Consider the following 21272-nt stretch of genomic DNA (forward strand, 5'->3'; position numbering starts at 1 on the left):
GCGACAGAGAATCTCCCATTTACTGTACTACTGCACCTGTTGAAAAAGCAACGCCCAGGTAGACTATTCCTGTGATCAATATGGCCAGAAGGGTTCCTCTGGGAATGGCCAGCTGTGGGTCCTGCAACAAACAACCACAATGAGTGCATTTCATTTTTATTCTTATCAATAAAGGGCTTTTAGATGATGTCACCAATACTCTGCCACACCGAAGGTCTTCAGCTCAATCACTGTTTCACTGTTACTTTTTTCACTATTTCCAGCAGAAAATCAATGAAGACGCCACCAATATTCATCTTACCAGACAGAGTTAAGGTCTGACAAAGATAAGTGCAGAAGAATCTCCACAGACAATGAGTTTGCTTGGTTTGACAGCTTTAGTCAAATGTATTAGATCAGGATAAACCCGTTGAGATCTGTAATCTCTTTATCAATGGGGGCTTTGTTCACAGTTACAGGTGGCTTACAGCAAGGTCTCCTGAAATGTTGGCTCCAGCCAGAATACCAGTGGCTGCAGGGAAGAAGATGGCAAAGACAGAGAAGAACGTTTCTTCTCGGAAATTCGGACCCATGTTTTCCCACATGATTGAACCTGAAATAAACACAAAGAAAGGCAGCAGGGTTATGAGGTGGTACAGACTTTTATGTTTTAAAGGAAGTTTGACTTGAGAAATCAGCCCATGATCCTACTGTCGTATCCAAAGAAGCCCACAGATTCCTTCGACTTGACGGGAATGAAGGTCCCGATGAAGAAGTTGATGATGGCTGTGATGAGGACAACTAGCAAGAAGATCTGGGCCTGCAGAGACGCACAAGAACCAGTTCATTAGGAATGCATCAATCATACTGTGTGTCCTGTATTGGGAATTTTCATCTTCAACTACACGAAGCACCAGAGGTGGGACCCTGTCCATACCTTGGCCTCCCATTCCATTCCTGCCACAGAGATGCCGAGGAGAAGGATTACAGTGATGGTGCCAATGATTCGGATATCGTTGGTTTCGTCTGTCATGATGGCATCTGCTCCCTGAGAGACAATACAAGGAGCTGTTAAATGGAATTACACTAAACTTCCAATGCCTAGTGCAAACATTCGAGTTCTTTCATATGTATTTTACTTGATACTGCAAAAGACTCAATATAATAGTTTAGACAAAAATCCAATGATGGGAGCTTTTAAAATGAAACTACTATTAATCGTCACCGCCGAAACAGTTCCCACTAAACCCAGCAGCTGGTGCTTTTGCATACATGCACGGTGATTTGCTGCCCAAAAGTTTGGTTCACATTTTTTTGAGTCTGTCTTAAAACAACAGTCAGCTCCCTCTTCACTTTCCCTGGACAGCGTTTCTGTGCTGAGCTGTTGTGGAGGGACAGTAACAGAAAAAAGTAATTTTACTTAAAAGGATTTTTACTTTGGCAGATTCTCAGTCTACCTCAGACTGCTAATGCCCATATTTTCTTCAGATAAACCTGAATGGAATGTATGTTTGCACAGAACAAGGAATGTAGGATGCAGCATGTTGTCCCTGAGCCTGTGTGGGTTAACTGCGTGCTCCGGTTTCCACCCACAGACCAAGGACATGCTGGTTAGGTTAATTAGCGATTCTAAATTGCCTGTAGGTGTGAATGTGAATGGTTGTCTGTGTCAGCACTGGGACTGACTCGCTACCTGTCCTCTCACCCAGCCTCAGTGTCAGCTGGGATATTGCTAATGGATGAACGAATAGAAAGCCAATAAACAACGTCAGTATTAGTTAACATGGCTAAACTTGCTATATAAAGGGTGTCAAGTCACTAACTGATCTTTCTCTTGGTCCAAGCTGTCTGTACGACTTGGGAAAGGTCCGGTACCCAGGAGAGCCAAAGTAGTGAAATTGCACCGACAACAAGAGACACAGCAGGAATCACTAACGGCTTTAACGAACTGTAAGACACAGAGACTTACGGCGAGAAGTTCCACTACAGTTTCTGCAAAGCCAACGACATACATGGCAACAGCCACTGCATTGGCGAACGCAAAGATCAGACCAATAGAGCCTCCAAACTCTGGGCCCAGACTCCTCGAAATCAAGTAATATGCTCCACCTGGAAAAGAAGGTAAAGGGAAAAAAAGACGTTAGTAAAAGTTAACTTGCCGTTATGAAAAGCTAGGACACATTTAATTAAACTGATAACATGGATTTACCATTCTTTTATTAACTTATATACATACTGTAGGATGATATTGCAACGTTTGCATCCCAAAGTACTGCACTGGGAAATAACTGTCCCCGGCAAAGCGGAAATGTGGTACAAACTGTCTGTCGACAGAGTTAAATGGAAATGGTAATGGTCTACATTTTCACAGCACTTTTCTCAAAGCACTTTACAACACAAGTCAGCACTCACCCATTCACACACGCATTAACACAGAGCAGGGGCTGCCATTCAAGCTGCTACCTGCTCATCAGGAGCAACAACCATTCAAGCACAGTCACACACCGATGGCACAACACCGGGAGCAATTTGGGGTTCAGTATGTTGCCCGAGGACACTTGAATATGTAGACCACAGGGGCCGGGGATCACACCACCGACATTCTGATTGGTGGAAAACTGCTCTACTCGAGCCTGATTCATCCTCAGACCTGTGTGTTGAGGCTTCCATTAGCACAATTATCAATGGTCAGTTATGCACTTTCCTCTCAGAGTGTGGAGTGTTAAACACTACAGCCTCACGTAACCGAGAGGGAGAGGCCTCCAGAGCAGCCCATGCTCCACATCAAAAGGTTATTTTAGTTTCAGGATCACATATCACACTGCCAATCAGCTGTTTGAAACAGCGTGTATGGCTGGGCATGGTACTCCTAGTGCTCTCACCTACTGGAAGAACTCTGTTTGGTTTAGTGAGGGGTGGCGCCTGGGTGGAGTGTGGGTAGATCATGGGTAGGGCGTGCTAAGGCTTGATAGAAACATCATCAACATGCCCGCTCGCTCACTGACTGGGTAAAGTCTGTTTAATGTTAGGTCCAACTGAATCGGATTAGTGTTCTCACATATAGCTCGACCGGAAAGCATCTAGATAAGTTCAGGGTTGCAGTGCATATGTGAGACGGACTATAGATTTAACTGCAACAAAGCAGCTTAGAGTTACCTAAAGGCCTTGCTGGAGAATTCAGCAGCACATAAAAGTGTGGGTGGTTGGTCGATGCACACTGTGTTGTAGAATCAGATATTTTAGCTTTGTTTCCCCGCAGAGAGATGGAGCTCATCTCGGGCTGACCTGCTACTAAATTGCTAGAAAACTGATCAGAGGACCCCATGCTAGGTGTTATCTATGGAATTATACAATGATGTTACAAGTGAGAAACCCTTATCACACATTGTCAGAAAAAAATCCAAACAACTTCTTTAAGCTTTATACTGTGCATATTAGGCAGAGTTTACCTGCTAACTGTTGTCATATGTCTTGCTTGCAGACATGTAAGCAGCACAGCGGCTGTGGTTGTCTGTCACCCCCCATTCACACTTACTCACTCAAACACTGGAGGCACATCAGGTTTCTACACATCAGTCTCTTTTACACATGCACTGCAACCCTGAACTAATCTACACATCATCTGGAGGAGCTGTGTGTGGGAATCTACTGGACCAGACATTAAACAGACTTTACCACAAGCAAGTGGGCATGCTGATGATGTTGCACAGAGTGTGACTGCTTCACAGTCTTTTCTGCAGGTCATCCTGCATGGTGACATGAGGAGCTGAGAAACACTTGACTTTTTACAATTGTCCTCTGAGGATATAATAATTTGCTGTGACGACAGAATACTAAAAGCAGGAAAAGCTCATCATCACAGTCAACACTTTCCTGGTTACAACACTCTACAACAGAACATTAACAATATACTGGAAGTTTAATATTAAAAACAATTGATGGAGACAAGCGAGACGACAATTTGGAGTGATTTGTGGGAATCTTAATTACTATGCACAAGCTTTTAATTATGCTCACAACCCAATATGCAATCAGCATAGATACATGAGCACGGACTAAAACTGAAGCTGGAGACAGGGTGTGAAAGACAGTTTAGACTTTATGATTTTTTAGGGTTTAACTATGAGGCTAGGATGTTGAAAAGACGTACTCCTTACAAGTGAAAGCAAGCTTTTATGATGCCACCAGTATGTTGCATAGCATAGCTAAATGTCTGAGCCCCCTTATGTCTGAACAAAATCATTCATAGCTCCTCCTGAGCCAGAGAAAGATACAATACACTGGCAAAGTACTATTTCATATGTACTATTCTGTATACTGGAAAAGAACTATTCTGTACTGGCAGTCACATCAGTCCCATAACAGCCATACATCTGTTATTGATCACATTCAAAAGGTAAATCTGTAATGTGAACATAGGAAAGTATCTCATGAGGTAAATGGAACAAAGAATGGACAAAAATCTTGAAGAACTGATACGGCTTGATACGGTTTTTGATAAGCTTACAAAACAAACAGCGCTCTGGCTGACTGTATTACACTAAGTCCCATGGCATGTGGTTAAATCCACTCTCACACTGTGTTGGGCAGAAAAGACTTTTGCACCACCTCACTGCCAAAATTTTAATCTTGACTTTCAAGGCCTTGCATGCTACGGCACCGGGCTACCTGACTGGATGTCTTAATCATCAAATCATCATCATCAAATTCAACACTGATTCACTAACCTTTATTAACACAGGCCTGACATTTAAGATGATCGAGTGTCAACAAACAGACTGTAAATAAAATGTTAAATGTAACCATGGCTAAAAGAAATGCTACAAAAAGATACTGTAACAATCCTCAACAAATCTCTGCCTTGACATTTTACAAATGTCTTACTTTACCAAAATGTAAGAAAAGAACCCAGCTGAAAGCAGCTGTGCATTAATTACCCTCAATGACTCCGCTTTGACATTTCACTTACATCTTACATTTCAACTACTCTGCAGGCATTAAAATTAGGCCACTGAGCAAGCCTTCCCTGAAATGTTGTGATAATGGCAGGAGAGAGAGTTGAAAGCAGGGCCCAAAAAGGCTGCTAATATGATTTGTGTGATTTAAAAGTAGTAATGTTCCGTGTTCAGACTGACATTAGCATAAAACACAGGAATAAAAACACGGCTGCTTTTATTTTAATGCATTCACTGTCACGCAAAAAAGTCGGCTCAACTTTTGCTGCAAAGCAATGCGTCATCATCCGGCAAGACACAGCGTTGGCCAATCGAATGCATGCGAGCTGAAATTCCTGGTAAACCACTTGGTAACGTCACAGGGTAATTCTTCTGCTTACATTAATCTTTCAGATGGAGGATAAAATGGCACAGTTGTGAAATCCTGTCTCATGGTATTGTAAACAGTTGTGCAGTGTTTTGATGGCTTGAAAACCATCAAAGTCACTGATCTATTACTCACACCAGCCTTCCTGGATTTGGATTTCATTTCATGTTCTCAGCTGTACCTGAGCACCTGGAACACTGACCCCCGTGAGTTCATGCATTTGAAGCAGGTGTTTAAACGCACTGCAACGAAGCAGTCTCTATTTAATACTGATGCCTTGGTCTGCATAAGTAAACAAAACCATCAGGGAGATGATATTTCCATATAGCTATTCTATTCTAAGAAGTAGTGGTACATTATTAGAAATAAATGGTAAATGGACTGTATTTATAAAGCGCTTTTCTAGTCTTTTGACCACTCAAAGCGCTTTACAACACAAGCCTGCAGTCACCCATTCACACCTGGTCATTAGAGCATTAACACATTCACACAACAATGCACAGCATCGGGAGCAACTTGGGGTTCAGTATCTTGCTCAAGGATACTTCGACATGTCAAGGCCAGGGATCGAACCGCGACCTCTTGATAAGTGGACGACCGCCACAGTCGCCCCAAATAGTACGTTAGCCAGTTAAAGGGAGCAGGAGGAGATTTTTCTTCTGACAGTTCTATTTTTTATGTTATATTTTGTAGTTATGGCTGATACTGAGGCAGGATCAGCAAGGTGAAAAAGAGCAGAACTGAGCGAAGAACAAAAAACAAAACAAAACCCAGAATAGACAGTGATATAGCATGAGCAAGAAAACAGAGTCAGAGTTCTGAGTGCAAATATTTGACACTACGTCTGTCTGCCTCAAAGCAGAAAAGGAATCCAATGTATGGAAACACAAAAAACATCTGTCCTATTTCAAAATGATTGTTTTCTTCATCTCAATGTAAAATATTGAAGTAATTATGAGCCCATCTTGCACGATGCAGCAGCTGAGGAATGCGTTAATATCCATGTCGGACCACCCACTCACATCTACCCCTGCTTCCATTCACCTCCACACAAAGTGTGCATTTCTCCGCTCACTGAGGCGACTGGGACAGATGTGTGTTTAACCCTTCTTCCACCTGACTTCAAATAAAGCTGCACACATAATACTACGCCGTGACTGATGACCGATGGCTGCTCATGCTGGTTAAGATCACACACTTGGATCACCTCGTTTCACACCAAACAGCAGGGAGAGGCCAAAAGAGCCCCGCTGCTCCAGAGCAGGATTCAGTGAATCACTGGTCACCGTACTTTTCTGCTTTATGACTGTAGATAGTCCATCATTCTAGTAATGAAAGTGACACAAACCTCCTCGTACAAATCCGTTGGTGGCGATGGCAGAGGTGGAGAGGCCGGTGATGGTTGTCACTACGGTAGCCATGGCAACGATCAAACAGGAGAGAACTGCAGAAGAAAACACATCACAACCTTTACATTACGCTCTCCACGCTTGAATGAAAAGAATGTGCAACACTGTTAACAGTTTTCTAGCAGGCCACGCGATCACTCTGAGGGCTCTGTGAAAAGTCTCAGCGCAGCCACAAGGACGAGCCGCTGCAGTGAAGTCTGCCACGTGTCACTTCATGGTGATATTTCACATCAAAGTGCTGGGGGGGTCAGCGGCAGCGGGGAGTTGTGCTGTGTGTGAAATGACACAGAGTGTTGAACACTGGGTCTGAAATGACCACCCAGTGAGCGCCGCAGCGCTAATAAACACGGGCGGTGTGCCACACTGCTCGGTAGCTTCTCTGCACAGCGATATTTGAATCTGTCACATGCGTGCAGTCTTTGTCACATCAGAGAAAAACATTGGATGTGTATCAAACAGGCTCCTGGCGGTCTGACTAGCCTCGATTATCGAACAACAGGAAGGAAAAACGGATCATTAAGGGGCCAGGTGAAGTTTTTTGTCACTTGGTGTCTCTTGACGCAGATCGTTTTGGTTTAAAAACTCTGCATCCACCCCAACACATCCGCCGGCTGAGTCAGCAGATTTATTTTAAATGCTTCTTAAAATATACTTTTCTTTTGGAGAGCATATCCTGATTTTTCACTTATGCTTCTTTTACTTCTCTTTTCTTTAATTATCAGGAGCAGTTCTATTTTATTTTACTTTATTCGGGTCCAGTTCATATTTTCTGTTATCGACAGCCTTTGAATTTGTTGATTTGCTGCGTTTTGGAGAAGTGCTGTATGAATAAGATTACTGTGAACAGAATTTAGTTTGAGGTGGTCACAGTATAGAAGAAAAGACATTTTAAACAGCATCATCTCTTTCCAGAAGTAGTGTCTCTGTTACTGTGTATACTCCACAGAACACACTGTCAACGTCCACTCTCACACCATCACAGTAGCTTTGCACTTTTTCAGATGGTGAAGTGTTTTGCATTTCATAGTCTTTTTTAATTGGCTTGAAGTCTGAAAATCATCTTGTTGAGACTTGTGGAGACTATGTTGACTAAAACTAAAAAAAAAAAAAATAGAGGTTTCAAGACTTTTCAAGCTGACATCATCCCATATGATCAACTGAGAACAACAGCTGCCTGGAGGATGAGCATCAGTCTCAAAAACTTAAGGTCAAGTAGTGTGCAAGTAATTATTATTTGTAATAAGTGGTCTAAATTGTGTAACACAGTTTGTGTCTGGTTGTTTGTAGCCTGAATCTGCTTCAACTGTCCCATTAAGACTGAATCCAAAGAGTCTGTAAGCTGCAGCAGGGCTCCAGCCGCTGACCACAGACTGGGGCTGTGATGGTGTGATGTGACAGCTCAGAAGAAACAGGAAGGGTGAGACTCTTTCTTAAACAGCACAACTACGATACATTAATGCTGCCATCAAATGTAGGGGTTTGCCTTGTTCATGGTAATTTTGAGCCCACACGAGAGGCTTTTAAACACAATGTAAAATCGGCTCTGCCATCACTGTCTACTTTGTTTGTTCCTCAGCATGGCATTACAATATAGAAAAAACAATTACCCCACTTTTTTAAAAGGAACAAGTCTTACACCATGTTCTTTTTGTGAAGCAACAGTGTTCTCATGCTGGTAACCACAGGCACATTGCACACACAACTTCCCAAAGTCACAATTTGCTTTAGAGGGCAGGATACTGTAAATATACTGAGAGCTGAAAATTAGATTCTAAACAGGTCGTCGCATTTAAAATGGTCTCCTTACCAATTCCAGCCTGACCCACGATCCATGACATGCGGATGAAGAGCATCACACCCCAAATGTTCAACATGCAGCGGACCTGCAGAGAGGAGGGAGACAGGTTCACTTCAACCTCACTATTAGCTCTTCTAGTTTCTAGTGATGGTTACTGTCGGGTTTTACCAATGAAGCCTTCTACCATTATTTGATGTTATTAAAATTTAGCTGAACACTTCATACTTCACTGCAACACATAGCAACACATAGCAACATGTATTTTTAAGAGAAGAAAGCTGCACATGTCTCAGCAGACAAAGCTGTCATCTAAGGTCACACGCTCATTGTCTGTTGTGATAAAATCATGTTCAAACAGACGAGAGGAAAAGGTGGAATGCTGTTCAGCACAGATTTGTCCAGAAGCAGATGCAGATTAAAGTTTTCAGATTGGAACAATAGATAGTCGCACCTATCTGACTTTCAAGCTAACAAGTAGCTGAGTGTCACTTTGTTGTGCTGCAGCAAAAGCTGAGCCACGACAAATTTTGAACAACTTGAAGAATCCCTCCCAGCTCCAGGGGCACAGATCATCAGCTGACCCCGACCTACCACCCCCTTCTCCCTGCAGAGACCACCCCGAGTACCACACTTTAAGATTACGCGAAGAAAATATCCTACACCACTTGATAAACGCTATCAGGTTCCAAGAACCATGAGAATTAGGGCAAGGTTTATAATAGAGAGGAAGTGAGGACATCTCATGTCAAAATAAACGCTGGATGATAATCTCCAGACACGCTCTAACATGAAAACTTCGTCCTCTGCTGACTTTATTCTCAATTAAATTAAACATGTCTCAGTTGATGTGAGTCATTTCTTCCTCAGTGGTTCAACCGCGACCAAGCAAAAAATCTGATCCACCAGATATTCACACTCATGGTCCAAAATCCAGACTGTCACATAACAGACAGTCTCCTACTTGCACATAGAGTTCAAAACATGCCTGTGATCCACTTCGAGTTTAACTGACCAATTGGACATTTGAACATGACCGAGATGATGAGGACAATACATTTAGATCAACACAGCTGTCAAACTTGTTTGGATTGGAGAAATTTGAGACATATGTAGAAGCACTGATACAGTGGACAAACAGTAAAGCTATTTCCCTCTTTGAGTATGTAAGATGCAAAATTGCAGGTTATGTAGTGCAAATGTCTTGTAACTCCTTTAGGGTTTGTTTTTACTTTAGAATAGCCGATGTTACCTCACAGTGATACACCAGATCGTTTGACTGTACATAGTATGTATACTTGAAACTTGATCAAATATGGAATTATAGTCTCGACTAAACTAGTCAAAATCTTTAGACAAAAAAAACACCAACAACCAAAAAACGTATGTAGTTTTGGCTCACAGTGCAAACAGTGTTCATGGGTAACTTGACTTGAAGAAAAAGTGACTCACCAGCACCCCCTTGATCCAGCCAAATTTGACCACTCCTTTCGAATCGGCTGATTCTTTAGCAGCAGCCTCCTCGGCCGGGGTCAGCTCATCACCATTGGCAAACCCATCCTCAAACGGCTCCTAAAAAGCACAAAAAATAAAATCAGGTTTACTGTCGTCACCCACAGCCTGCTTCACTGACAGCACTACTACTCATGGTAACCTTGGAGCCAGAACACTGGAATTTGGTCAAAGAGGACGAATCCTGGGTGTTAGCTGTGGTGGGAAAAGGAAGCAGTCCACATGGAAGAGTATGATAAACTGAGACAAACGTCGGTCAAGATGTGCCAAAAAATACCTCTCTTTTCAACCACAATATCTCCTGAACAGATGATTTTTGGAGTTTTCTGCAGCAATATATCATTCATTTTGACTGCATGTGAAATTAGCGCTGGTTTGGTGTATTGGTTTCATTGTACCCGCTGCGTGAAAAATCTGACCCTGTAACTGAATTAAGACTGCTTTGAGTAGTGTTCAAAAGATTCATTTGTAAAGGCAATTCTGGAAAAGGTAAAACATGTAGGGGTCAGACTTGACTGTATTTCCACATTACGATGACATGAAATGACACAGAGGCAAAATAATCATGGAATGTCAATGTGATAAACCCTCTGGCTGACGGGTCTCACTTCTCTAGACAACACAGGTTCTTTAAACCAGACAGACACACAGACAGAGCATGTGTCACTACAGCACAAACAACACAGGAAGACTCCCTCCTGTGCACACAATGTTGTGACGTCGGTGGCCTCGCCTCCCGGACTCTCTGGGAATCCGGCGCATTGTCCGTCCTGCATTTTACAGCACTCGTAATGACCTTGGGATGAGCACAGGATGTCTGCGCACCACTCCTTTGTACTTATTGTGAGGCTTTCGCAGCATTTCCTCCCTCCACTGGCCAGGAGAATTGTACATGAGGGTGTCAAACTGAAATAAGCTTAACAGCATGGCTTCAGAACAGCTCTGGCATCAGCTGAACAAAAGTGAGTCATTACCATAATTTTCACAGCATAATGTTACACGGCAGTTAGTTAGCCCGGGGACTGCAATACTTCTTTCAAGCCACAACAGCAGTGAGGGCTGGAGCAAAAACATAATGACAAATTAGTTTGCTCTTGGAGCCTTGCTGCTTTGAAACCTAAAAACGTTTCATGGTTTTTTCTTCCTGTCAAGGCAATTCAGGGCTGCACGTTCACTTTTTCTGCACATAGCACTGGTTTTAGAGGTTGAAAGTTTTTTTTGTAGCACAGGCCACAAAATTGTAGCATGAGTTTAAAATGTCTGTTGCCGTCTCTAAAAACAACCACAAGTAGTGCAGTTCATCACTTTAACAGGCATGAGACAGGCAAAGGACATCAATGTTCATCATCCAAACCTTAACAAGAAATGTGCTCAGACAAATATTTTCCCCTCAGGAATATTAGTGACACATACTGGAGGACATCACCATTCTTGGGCCCTGCCTCTAGCATCACAAAGGCGTTCTGGTTGAGAGTAAGAGTAACCATTGACTTGTGCAGAAGTTCATTCATTCACTCTGGAGCCCATCAACACGCTGCTGACGTTCAATACAATTCCACTGCCAACAGACACAAGTACACACAGAGTCTATACCTGCTGTATTTTTAGAATAATGCTGTCATAATGGACTGGACAAGTCAAGGGCACGTTACATAACCCCATAAAAAAGAATGTATGTGGCACGTTATGCTATGAAAGCAAATTCTTGGAAAATGCTAACCTATTAGTAATAATGTCATATGTGTACCTTCCCTTTAGAAAAAGTGTCTTTTTACATCAGCGTTTCATATTGCGTGAGTTTCCTTTGGAAATGGATGACCTTGGGTTTATGGATCCTCTTCCGCTGTGTCATTTTACAGCAGGGGAAAGGAAGCGTGGTGACACGGCGCTGGCCTTGTCCATATCCCAAGAGTGAAACACTGACTGTGCAAATTAACAACGCCCGTCCCGACAAGGCCTTCATTTGAGGATAGTTTATTAACAATCATTGATGTAACAGAAGGTCTAGAAAATGTTTATGGTAAGATGAAGAGAGGAAACATGAAAGACGTGTAAATGAATAGCTCCCAGCAGAGAGGCTCTGTTACGCTCTGCTGCCTGTATAAACGGGTGTTATAAATTATCCAGGAGGGCCGGGCCTCTGGCATGTACAGAGCTGACCTGCGGGAGGGACGGCTCGGGCTGAAGCATCACTCAGCATCACTTCACCTGGGCCATCTGTCGACACGAACACCCCGCCTGTGTCCCTTCAATGACTCAGCAACCCCGCTGTGATCTGGCAACGGCAGCGAGGCGGGCCCTCCCCACACCGGGGTCGGCTTCTTTTCCAAATGGATTTTTACACTTTCAAGGATGACTTTTCTCATTAAGTGTTTTATCTCCATTTGGTGATGGATCAATCTGTATTTCTGTGCGTTACATTTGTTTCTAAATAAGTACCTATAATCATGCATTTCTCCACTGTAAGGTTAGATTCTTCCTCCGCCGCTGCTAGACAAAGCAGAGGGCGTCATTTCCTGTAATTCATCACGTGAGCCAGCATGGCATGGCATTGGCTGGCTTGCTGCACCCATCGCAAGAGATGTTGCCACAGCCCAACTAATCAATGATGAAATTCATTGCCAGCTGTTTTATAAAGGATTTTAATTGATTTAAACGATTAGCTGTTGTAGCCCTAAAGCGTTCATTTTAGCATGAGCCGTAAAAATGAAGAAAAAAATTAAAAACAAAAGAATTAATTCTCAGGATGAACAAAGGAGATCTCTGTGCAAAAACGCATTGTGGAACAGAAGCCAGGGGGCCAGAAGCAAGTGTGGAAGAGGGACAGCGCTAGGCTTTCTGTACACTTTGTCGGAGAATACCCGACTTCTGGCGATTCCAATTCCAATTAGGGTTGTGTATCTGTGGGCATGGAATGAAATATGTCCGTAGAACAATTTATCATCAAGCACTAGAGGCTGGCATTAAATGCTTGGTAAGATCCTTCGTCTTCTTTACTTATTCTTTGATGAGATATTTTCTAATATTAAGCTTCATTCTTGTACGACTGATGTGTATGCAAATGATCCATTTAGGAAGTGTTATTTTGATTAATTCATTAAAGGGGTTTTTATCAAAACATTTCATATGTGCACTGCTATACTTCCAATTATTAGCAAGGATGCCTGAAAAACCCAGAGGGAGCAAAACTATGCAAAACATGCTGCAAGCCTTTTTGCCCTGTCTCTTCTGAGTTACCAGAACACTGAAACGCTGCATTTCCTGCAGCAGCTACAAACTCAACTCAGGTGTGGTACACAGCATCACTATTAAGAAGTACAAAAGCACGCATAATGAAAAGAGATGTTCCCTTGACAAAACATACAGGAGAAGGTAGAACATATATCATTTTTAGAGAATTTTGTCAACACTTTATGTGGGACTTTATGTGTTAGGAGGGACAGATTACCATGTGGCACCTGCATTAGCTGCCATTCCAGCCCTCTCTTTAAAGAAGGCAGTAAGACAATGGAGGCTGTACACTAACGTCCAGCCCCAAGGTACACTCATGACTAGTTCAGCCAACAAAGTAAACGGTACAGTCTGTTGGAATCAAACCAAATGTCAGGTATCAAACACAGAAATCAGTCAGGGCAAGAATGAAGTTCTTGCCAGGAGCTGTGCTGGGATTAGCCCAAAAGATAGCTAGTGTACACAGACACATGGGACAAAGCAGGAAATTAAAGGAAGAACAGCCAACAGGGCATGACACAGACAGTGTGCTCTTACTGTAAGTCTCCAGGCATACATGAGTCATACTCCCATCCTTTAATTTGAAGTATGTGCTGTCTCACCCATTGTTCTTTGTAAGAGGCCCTGCAGTAGTCCAAAGACTGGGGAGCCGTGACCCTGAGAGTGAAGTAATGATATCACCCAGCTCTGGGCGATGACGTTAATGGCTTCTAGCAGATACAGATGTAATGGCCAAGAAGAAATGTTGAGGTGTGCAGCAGCCACATGTTCACAGAGAGCACATCAAGACCTAAGAATTCTAGTCCACATTACCTTAGACTCATTAGACATGCCAGCTTTAACAGCACGTGGTCAACACAGGTCTCAATAATTTGAGCACTGACGAGGGAAACCGTCAGGCTCAACAGGTTGGTACTGAACACTTGCTCTACCTGCTTTAATTGAACTAGGTCACACAAAGTGTTGTCCAATAACTTAAAGGCAAAGGTGACCTGTTCAAAATGGTAACACTCAAAGACATCATCACAGGCTCTCCTCAGAGCCATTCACGGTGTTGCACTTGTAATAAAAGTGACAAAGCAGTTGTGTGAAAGATGAAGCTGAAGTCTGAGAGGGAATTCAAACGCTGCCTCTTTTCACATCTCCACACAGCTGTTGATATGACTGTCAGGGCGTCTGGTTTGGAAAGTTGCAAAAACACATGAAGTTCTTACATGTTGAGTATCGCTCTCTAACCAACCTACCCCGGTCCCAATGACTCCAGGACCACACCCGGCGAATGACACAGTGTTCTGTTTTCTTTAACTGATTGGAGAAAGAAGTGTATGGTGCAGTGGACCAGTTGTAGAGAAAAAATGGAAAAATTGTGACTTCAATAAGGGACAACCTGACCAAAGAATGAGTAAATAATGCAACACATTTGACCGGACTTTGTGGTACTTGGCTGTTTTTGGGGCTCAGCCAGTCCCTAAAGAGGACTGAGTTTTGACAACCAGGCTTGGTTTGACATGGCTGTGGCTTTTTGAACCATTTGAAAAGCAAACTGAGCTGCCTCTGTGTGGCCTGAGGTTGGCTTAACAATCTAAAGATAATTAAATCTGCTTCTGGCACAAATTATTGAAACAGCTGGGCAAAGGGACATCACATTCTTAGTTCAGAGTGATGTCAGGTCATGCTGCTGATGCCATTATGCAACACTGACAGTAAGGTCTGCTGCCCTTGTGTGGCATTAGGGGCACTGTTAACCAGGGAGCATCTGTTTGGTTGATTTGTAGAAGCAGGTCAGACTTGCTGTCAGCTCCAGGCCAGCTCTGTCTCTTTACTGTTCCTCACATTATGAGTATTATGACGTATTCAGGTATACTTCTTCAGATGATTGCAAGACTGCTGGAGCACATTGATGCGGCCTGTTTGCTTTGACTGATTCATCTTGTTGGCACTAATGATGCTGAAGCTCAGGAATGTGGAAACACTGGACTCTCAGCATCATGCTCATTCTGTGAGTGAAAGTATGTCAGAAATTATCGAGAGTTTTGAGAAATTCTGTCTATTGGATTCATTTGCAACTGAAACACAGCAGGTTGAGCAGGAACAAAGCAAAAAGATTTTCTTATCGCTGTTTCTTGTATAGACCCAACTACAGCCAGAGCTGTATAAAATTTAGAAACTGAGCTAGGAGACATTTTATCTTTGTTTTTGTGATAAGTCCTAAGAACAGAATAGAGTACATTGTGTGGTAAGCAGCCATTTCAAATGACTTCTTTGCATAAAAAAATATTTGAGTGTTTAGATACCTACACTTACAGGCTTAGAGCAGGCGTGTCCAAACTATCCCATCAAGGGCCGAGTGGCTGCAGGTTTTTGTTCCAACCAGTCAAGAGGTCACCTAATTATCAGCTGAAGACTGAGATCAGCTGATTAAATGAGTCCAGCCTGGTGGGCTCCTCCTTGGTTGGAATAAAAACCTGCAGCCACACGGCCCTTCATGGAATCGTTTGGACATGCCTGGCTTAGGGAGTAAAAATGCTGAAACTGTGGGAATAACCTGCTCATGGAACCCTCTGATTTGTTTTCATTGAAGAAGTTTGACAAATCAATGCTGAATCATTCAAGAAAGAATCCTTGTATCTCACATCAATATGTAATAATTTGTTTTGTCATTCCTTAAAGCCAATCACAGAGCAGCAGGGTCGCTCGGTTTCTGCTTCGGTGACGTGTTTCAGGTGGAAACAGTTCAGAAGTCCTGATGCTGACTGAATCCTGCATTGGATTTACAGCATTTTGTTCACGCTGGGGATCGAGAAGAGATGTCTTAGTCCCCCTGCCACAGCAGTTCCACTCTGAATGGATCTAAATTACTACAGCGCACAATACAAAACACCATCCTATTAGGAAGTAGATGGGAGCAACACAATCACTGGGGAAGACTGAAACTGATTCAGCTATGTCAGACATTCTAACTTGAACTCAAGAGGCGGCTCTGGTGTGGCTGAGACCCGCTCTCACTGCTGAATGCACAGCACTGAGAACAGTGCAGACGACACAGGATGAGTTAGTGAACATTATCTACATCGCTGAAGCAACACAAAGGCCGGCTTTGCACAACAATGACAAAGCATCGAGAGCTTAGCATGGCAGTGCAAACTGTACCATCACTTGCCATGAAGGGCATCATTACAAAAAAGAAAACCTTGTGTTGCAATTAGATTTTAGTTATTAGATTAGAAGTTGATCCTGGAACGTACATTAAGGAAGGTTTAAAAAAAAAAAAAAACTATCACCAATCCTAAACAACTTGACAACAAAGAATGACAGCACTTTATTTCTGCAAAACACTGACATGTCCCGGTGACAAAATGCTAATGAATAATTCTTCCCCTACAAATGATCGGGACTGACGCAAAACACCTAATCAAAAAACAAACAAGGCTCCTGTTTATGTCAGTGAGGCTGCAACTGCCAGTATCCCTCCGAACTACACAGCAGACGTGGAAAAACAGGCGTCACTACAGGCAATTAGTTTCACTGAAGAGATGCTTGTGTTGGGTTGCGTAACACACTGAAGGTAACTTACTTCATGGCATCATTTAAAGCAACCAGTTGGCTGAGTCGTATTTTGCTCCTGACCTGGGAAGCTCACATTGCCTGACGTCATTTAAAAAGCAACACAGCCGACAGGGAGTGAAATGTCTATCTAGATGTGGGTCTATAAAGTGGAGAAAATCCTTTGTTCACGTGGGTGGCGTGTGGTTGACACATACTAGCCTAGTGAGATGTAGGCTACCGGCCAGATGGACGGCGGCTGTGGTGCATTGCGCGACCCTATTCAGAAATACAAGAACACCAAATCTAATCATTCCCAAATGTGAATCCTCACGTTAACTTAAAGGGTCCCAAAGGAGGAAAAATGCATTCTCTTCTCACCTTTCCTCAGTCGGCAAACATAGACTGGAAATGGTATCAGAGTCCAAGCACAACGTTCAAAGCCATAAAGAATATCCAATATTAACATCCAGTAATAATAACCATTTCAGTGCTGGTTCCTTTGTTGGTCTCTAAACAGCGTATGCAGCACAATGGCTCCACTGTTGTCAAATGTATGCCAAATTAGTACAAATTATCATAACGATATGAAAAACAAAATAGCCTATTCATTATAGTGCAGTCACATGCATCATCATCATCGTCATCATCATCCTCATCCATCATATGAGCTGACATTACCATGAGCCACGATGTAAACAACGCTTTGTATTAATAAGTAGGTCTACTTTATTAATTAAACCCCACGAGGTTGAGACTCGTTGCTGTCTCTAACCTGATGACATCGCGGTGTCCATCTTTCCTCTGCTGTGTGTCTGTTTAACCACGGCGGGGCTGAGATAGAAGATAGACAGGATGGAGCGTGCACCTCTGCTGAATTCACACAAAATCCAGCAATGCAGCATCCTCCTGCAGGGCTGGTCGGAGGTGCGGCTGTGTTTATTTGTGCTTTAGAACACAACCACCGTGAAACAATACAAAAAAACGGTTTCACTTCTCTGATTCGCTGCTTTGTTCTGGCTAACACTGCTCCCTCTCTTCATTCACTCTCGAGCTCATTTGACCCCCGCTGCTCTCTTAGTTACGTTGAGCCGGGGAGGAATAGCTTTGAACAATTTGTTTTCTAACAGCAGTACACCTTTAAGCAAAAATACCAAACATTCTTTGGTTGCAGCTTCTCCAATATTATTTATTACTGTACAGTGAATATTTGCAGGGCTTTGACTGTTGGGAGAGTAATGACAGTTGCCTCTTTGGCTGTTAGCATGTCTTTTACTGCTACTTTTACTATTTGTTAATAATATCTCTGCAACACTGTACATTGGTACACTGTGTCCCATATACATATTAGTTTACATTGCTGTGGCAAGCATCTTTTGAGCAGGGCTGATGGATTCTCAGATACCTATTTCAGGCAGAGTCCCACACCCTCCCCGCATGACTCTATCAGTGATTGAGAGGACCGATCAGATGTCCACTGTCTCAGACATCTCACCATTGTTTGGAAAAACCTCCCACCACTCAGTTCATTATTCTTTTACTGCACTGAAACTCTCCCAGAGTTGGATTCCCTGCTGCCCACTGAGGCCTGTTGATGGAACTAAAATGGCCTGGCCTCACACTGCAGAGATTTTTGTTTTGGAATTGTGTCGAATTACTATTTGACTCTGGCATGAGCGTGAAAGAGGTGATGAATGAGGCACCTGGAAACAGTGAGGAGCTTTGTTGCTCTGTGAGGTAACAGCATCTGTGAATGCACTCAGACAGAGAGGCAGTTTTGGGTGCACCGATAAGTTTTAGTTTGGCATGGACGGGAGGAGAAGTCAAAGACCTGCATGATGCCACGCTGTTGGACAAGAATTTAAAATACACTGAAAAACACCAGACATGAGCAGGCTGGTGTGTTAAAGTTTAGTGCATCTGACTGAAATTACTTGAAATGCAGCACAAGGTCTGTGTTACTTAATCTGTTCATTTTTCATACATGCTCTGATTACATTTGTAATAATAGAGCGACACCATGGAACAGCTAGATTGGGCTCTTACAAACCAGGTCACTCTGCTTCACTGGTCAGGTGACGCTCAATCTCTCAGCTAATCTTTATGGACAAAAATATGCATATAAGGGCAGATAAATTAAAACAAGGTAAATTAAGAGCATTGGTCGAGAATATTTTTCACCCAATTCATTCCGCCTCTTTTTCCATCATATGGAATGTTTACCTGCATGCAACCAAAGCCCAAGCTCAAATGCGATTGGTCAATACAACACAGACTACAAACGGACAACCGATGGAAACCAGAGCACCAAAATCTTATTTTCTAAAGTTAGTTTACTTTATATTCTTTACTTCAATTAGAGTGAGATTATTTTAGGAAGATGCAGCTGAAGTTCATACCCTACCCTACCATACACTGTGTCTTTGCTCTTGCAGTGAATATATTTTATGTTGTGTTTGGACGATGAACAAATACATTCTGAAAAACAATAGCATTTCATCAGTCTGACCCTTCTGTGGGCTGCTTTTGTCCAGATTGTGTGCCTCACCATTCATAATGTTCTGTCTGAGAAAAAATTGCCAACAATAAACACAATTTTCAGCTAAATGAAAAAGGTGTTGTGTGACATTCCAGTGGCATTTTTGCTGCAATGCTCTGCTAACGTCTAACTTTCCATCACATGTGCTTCTCATACAAGTGTTTACAGAAGTGGGCCACCAAGAGTGATTTCATTTTGCAATTGAATGCAAATTGACTGGATTGTGGGCACTTCCTGCCATACGGCTTGCACGTGTACACGCAAGCACACATGTGGCAGCTTGTAAACATGTATGTAACGGATGTCTGCCAATTTTCCATGATGCTCACCACAAGCTCACAGGAAGTAGATTGTAGCTACCGCCTCGTGAAACAGGCTGCTTCAATAAGCAGAGGGACAGGCTAGTGCCATCACATCAAACTGACCTCCAAAAATCTGTGACTTATTCATCAAACACGATCCCCCAACACAACATATCATGTGTCAGCGCTGCAGACATGTGGTAGGTTATATGCTGTGCACAGACAAAAGCTCGCATTGTCAAAAGTGTCCTCAGTTCAAGGTGAATGATTAAGCACTGGGAACCTTGAGTTTCTTCTTAGCAGGTCATTGAAAGGAGTAGGTGACAGCAGTCGTTTCTTGAGATGAGGTTAACTTGAGCAAAGGGAAGAACGCTTCTAAAAATGCATAACTGTCTTTTACTGTGGGTTTTGATTATTTAGGGTTAAACTGGGGGCTTGGTAATAATTTCTATACTAGTGCCGCTACGATAAGTTTTCATACATGCATGAACAATAGCTTTTTCCAATGCCTAACTATATGTTTTTTTGTTTTGATTTTTTTTTTTTTGGAAAAACAGTTTTTCATCGTTTTCCCAAAGATTCTCGAATTGTCTTAACACAAGCAGCCTTACAAGAACATTGCCTGAATAAAACAGTTTAAAATTGGGCAAAGTATGACATGAAATCATCAACTCAAACAACAAGAGAAGCCACAGCAGGCCGTTGCTCCTTTCAGCATGACTCCAAGGACGCGTTCTGAGACGCATGATTAATACAAACCCACTACTATTTGACAGAAAGCCTCATTCCTGACCACCTTTTTAATAACGACGGTTTGCCGCTTTCAACTCTGGTGACAGTCTTTTTAACATATTTCTTTGTTTCCTACCCATTCATAGCAGCCGTGGCAAGTTTGTTGTCCCGTACTGCGGGGGTGGGAACGGAGGTATCACGTGAGAACGTGATGTCATCATTCACCCCTCATACTGTGACTGAGCCCCTAGGTGAAAATAGTGCACGTGCTCTGTGAAGTGCTGAGCTTAGCAGTGTTGGGAGAGGACAGTCGATCTGTCGTGCAGTGCCGAGTGCTGCGAGAGCGAGGACTGCAGGCAACAGGAAATGTGATTATGAATCACATTCACTGGAGTGTTCCTTGAAGGGGACAAAATTCCTCGGTTCTGAGAAAGGAAAACTGCGTGGGCTGTTACAAAATATTATTGTAAGCCACATCTTTGTGCCGCCATAGTTTGTAGAAGTTCCTGGAAAATGAAATGGGTGACTTTGATAGTGCATGTCATTGTTCAGTGTTTTCAAAGGCTATTAAAGTGAAGACTCATTCAGATTTCTTCAAAACGACACCAAACAAGCACACAGTATAACAAAAAAAACAATGAACAAATTACAGAATCAGCATTAAGAAACATTCACCAACATCTAAACCTCTACAGGCAGATGTCCTTGCTGGTCTCACTTTAAATCCAGTGAGACCAGCTGCTAAGATTCAGGTAATCTTGCCACTGATTCCAAGAAGAGGGAGCAGCACACTTCAATGCCCTTGTTCCCAGTTCAGTGCAGACTTCAGGGACAGGTCCTGAGACCAAAGACAATAACCATTTGTACTTGGACAGCTTCAGGACACACTGTAGTAACGTTACTAGGAA

General features: G+C 42.7%; 1 protein-coding gene across 1 annotated transcript in view; it reads right to left on the reverse strand.

Annotated features, from left to right (window-relative positions):
* slc12a2 (solute carrier family 12 member 2) overlaps window positions 1-21272 on the reverse strand; it is a 66458-nt gene that overhangs the window by 34096 nt on the left and 11090 nt on the right. The window contains exons 2-9 of the mRNA XM_041959760.1: window positions 9958-10077; window positions 8518-8593; window positions 6650-6745; window positions 1949-2088; window positions 917-1027; window positions 691-799; window positions 468-592; window positions 37-121 (exon numbers count right to left, since the gene is read on the reverse strand). Of these exons, the coding sequence (XP_041815694.1) occupies window positions 37-121; window positions 468-592; window positions 691-799; window positions 917-1027; window positions 1949-2088; window positions 6650-6745; window positions 8518-8593; window positions 9958-10077 (862 nt within the window). The remainder of the gene's footprint in view (window positions 1-36; window positions 122-467; window positions 593-690; window positions 800-916; window positions 1028-1948; window positions 2089-6649; window positions 6746-8517; window positions 8594-9957; window positions 10078-21272) is intronic.

This window comes from Chelmon rostratus, chromosome 19 (genome assembly GCF_017976325.1).
Source record: "Chelmon rostratus isolate fCheRos1 chromosome 19, fCheRos1.pri, whole genome shotgun sequence".
In the NCBI taxonomy this organism is placed as follows: domain Eukaryota; kingdom Metazoa; phylum Chordata; class Actinopteri; order Chaetodontiformes; family Chaetodontidae; genus Chelmon; species Chelmon rostratus.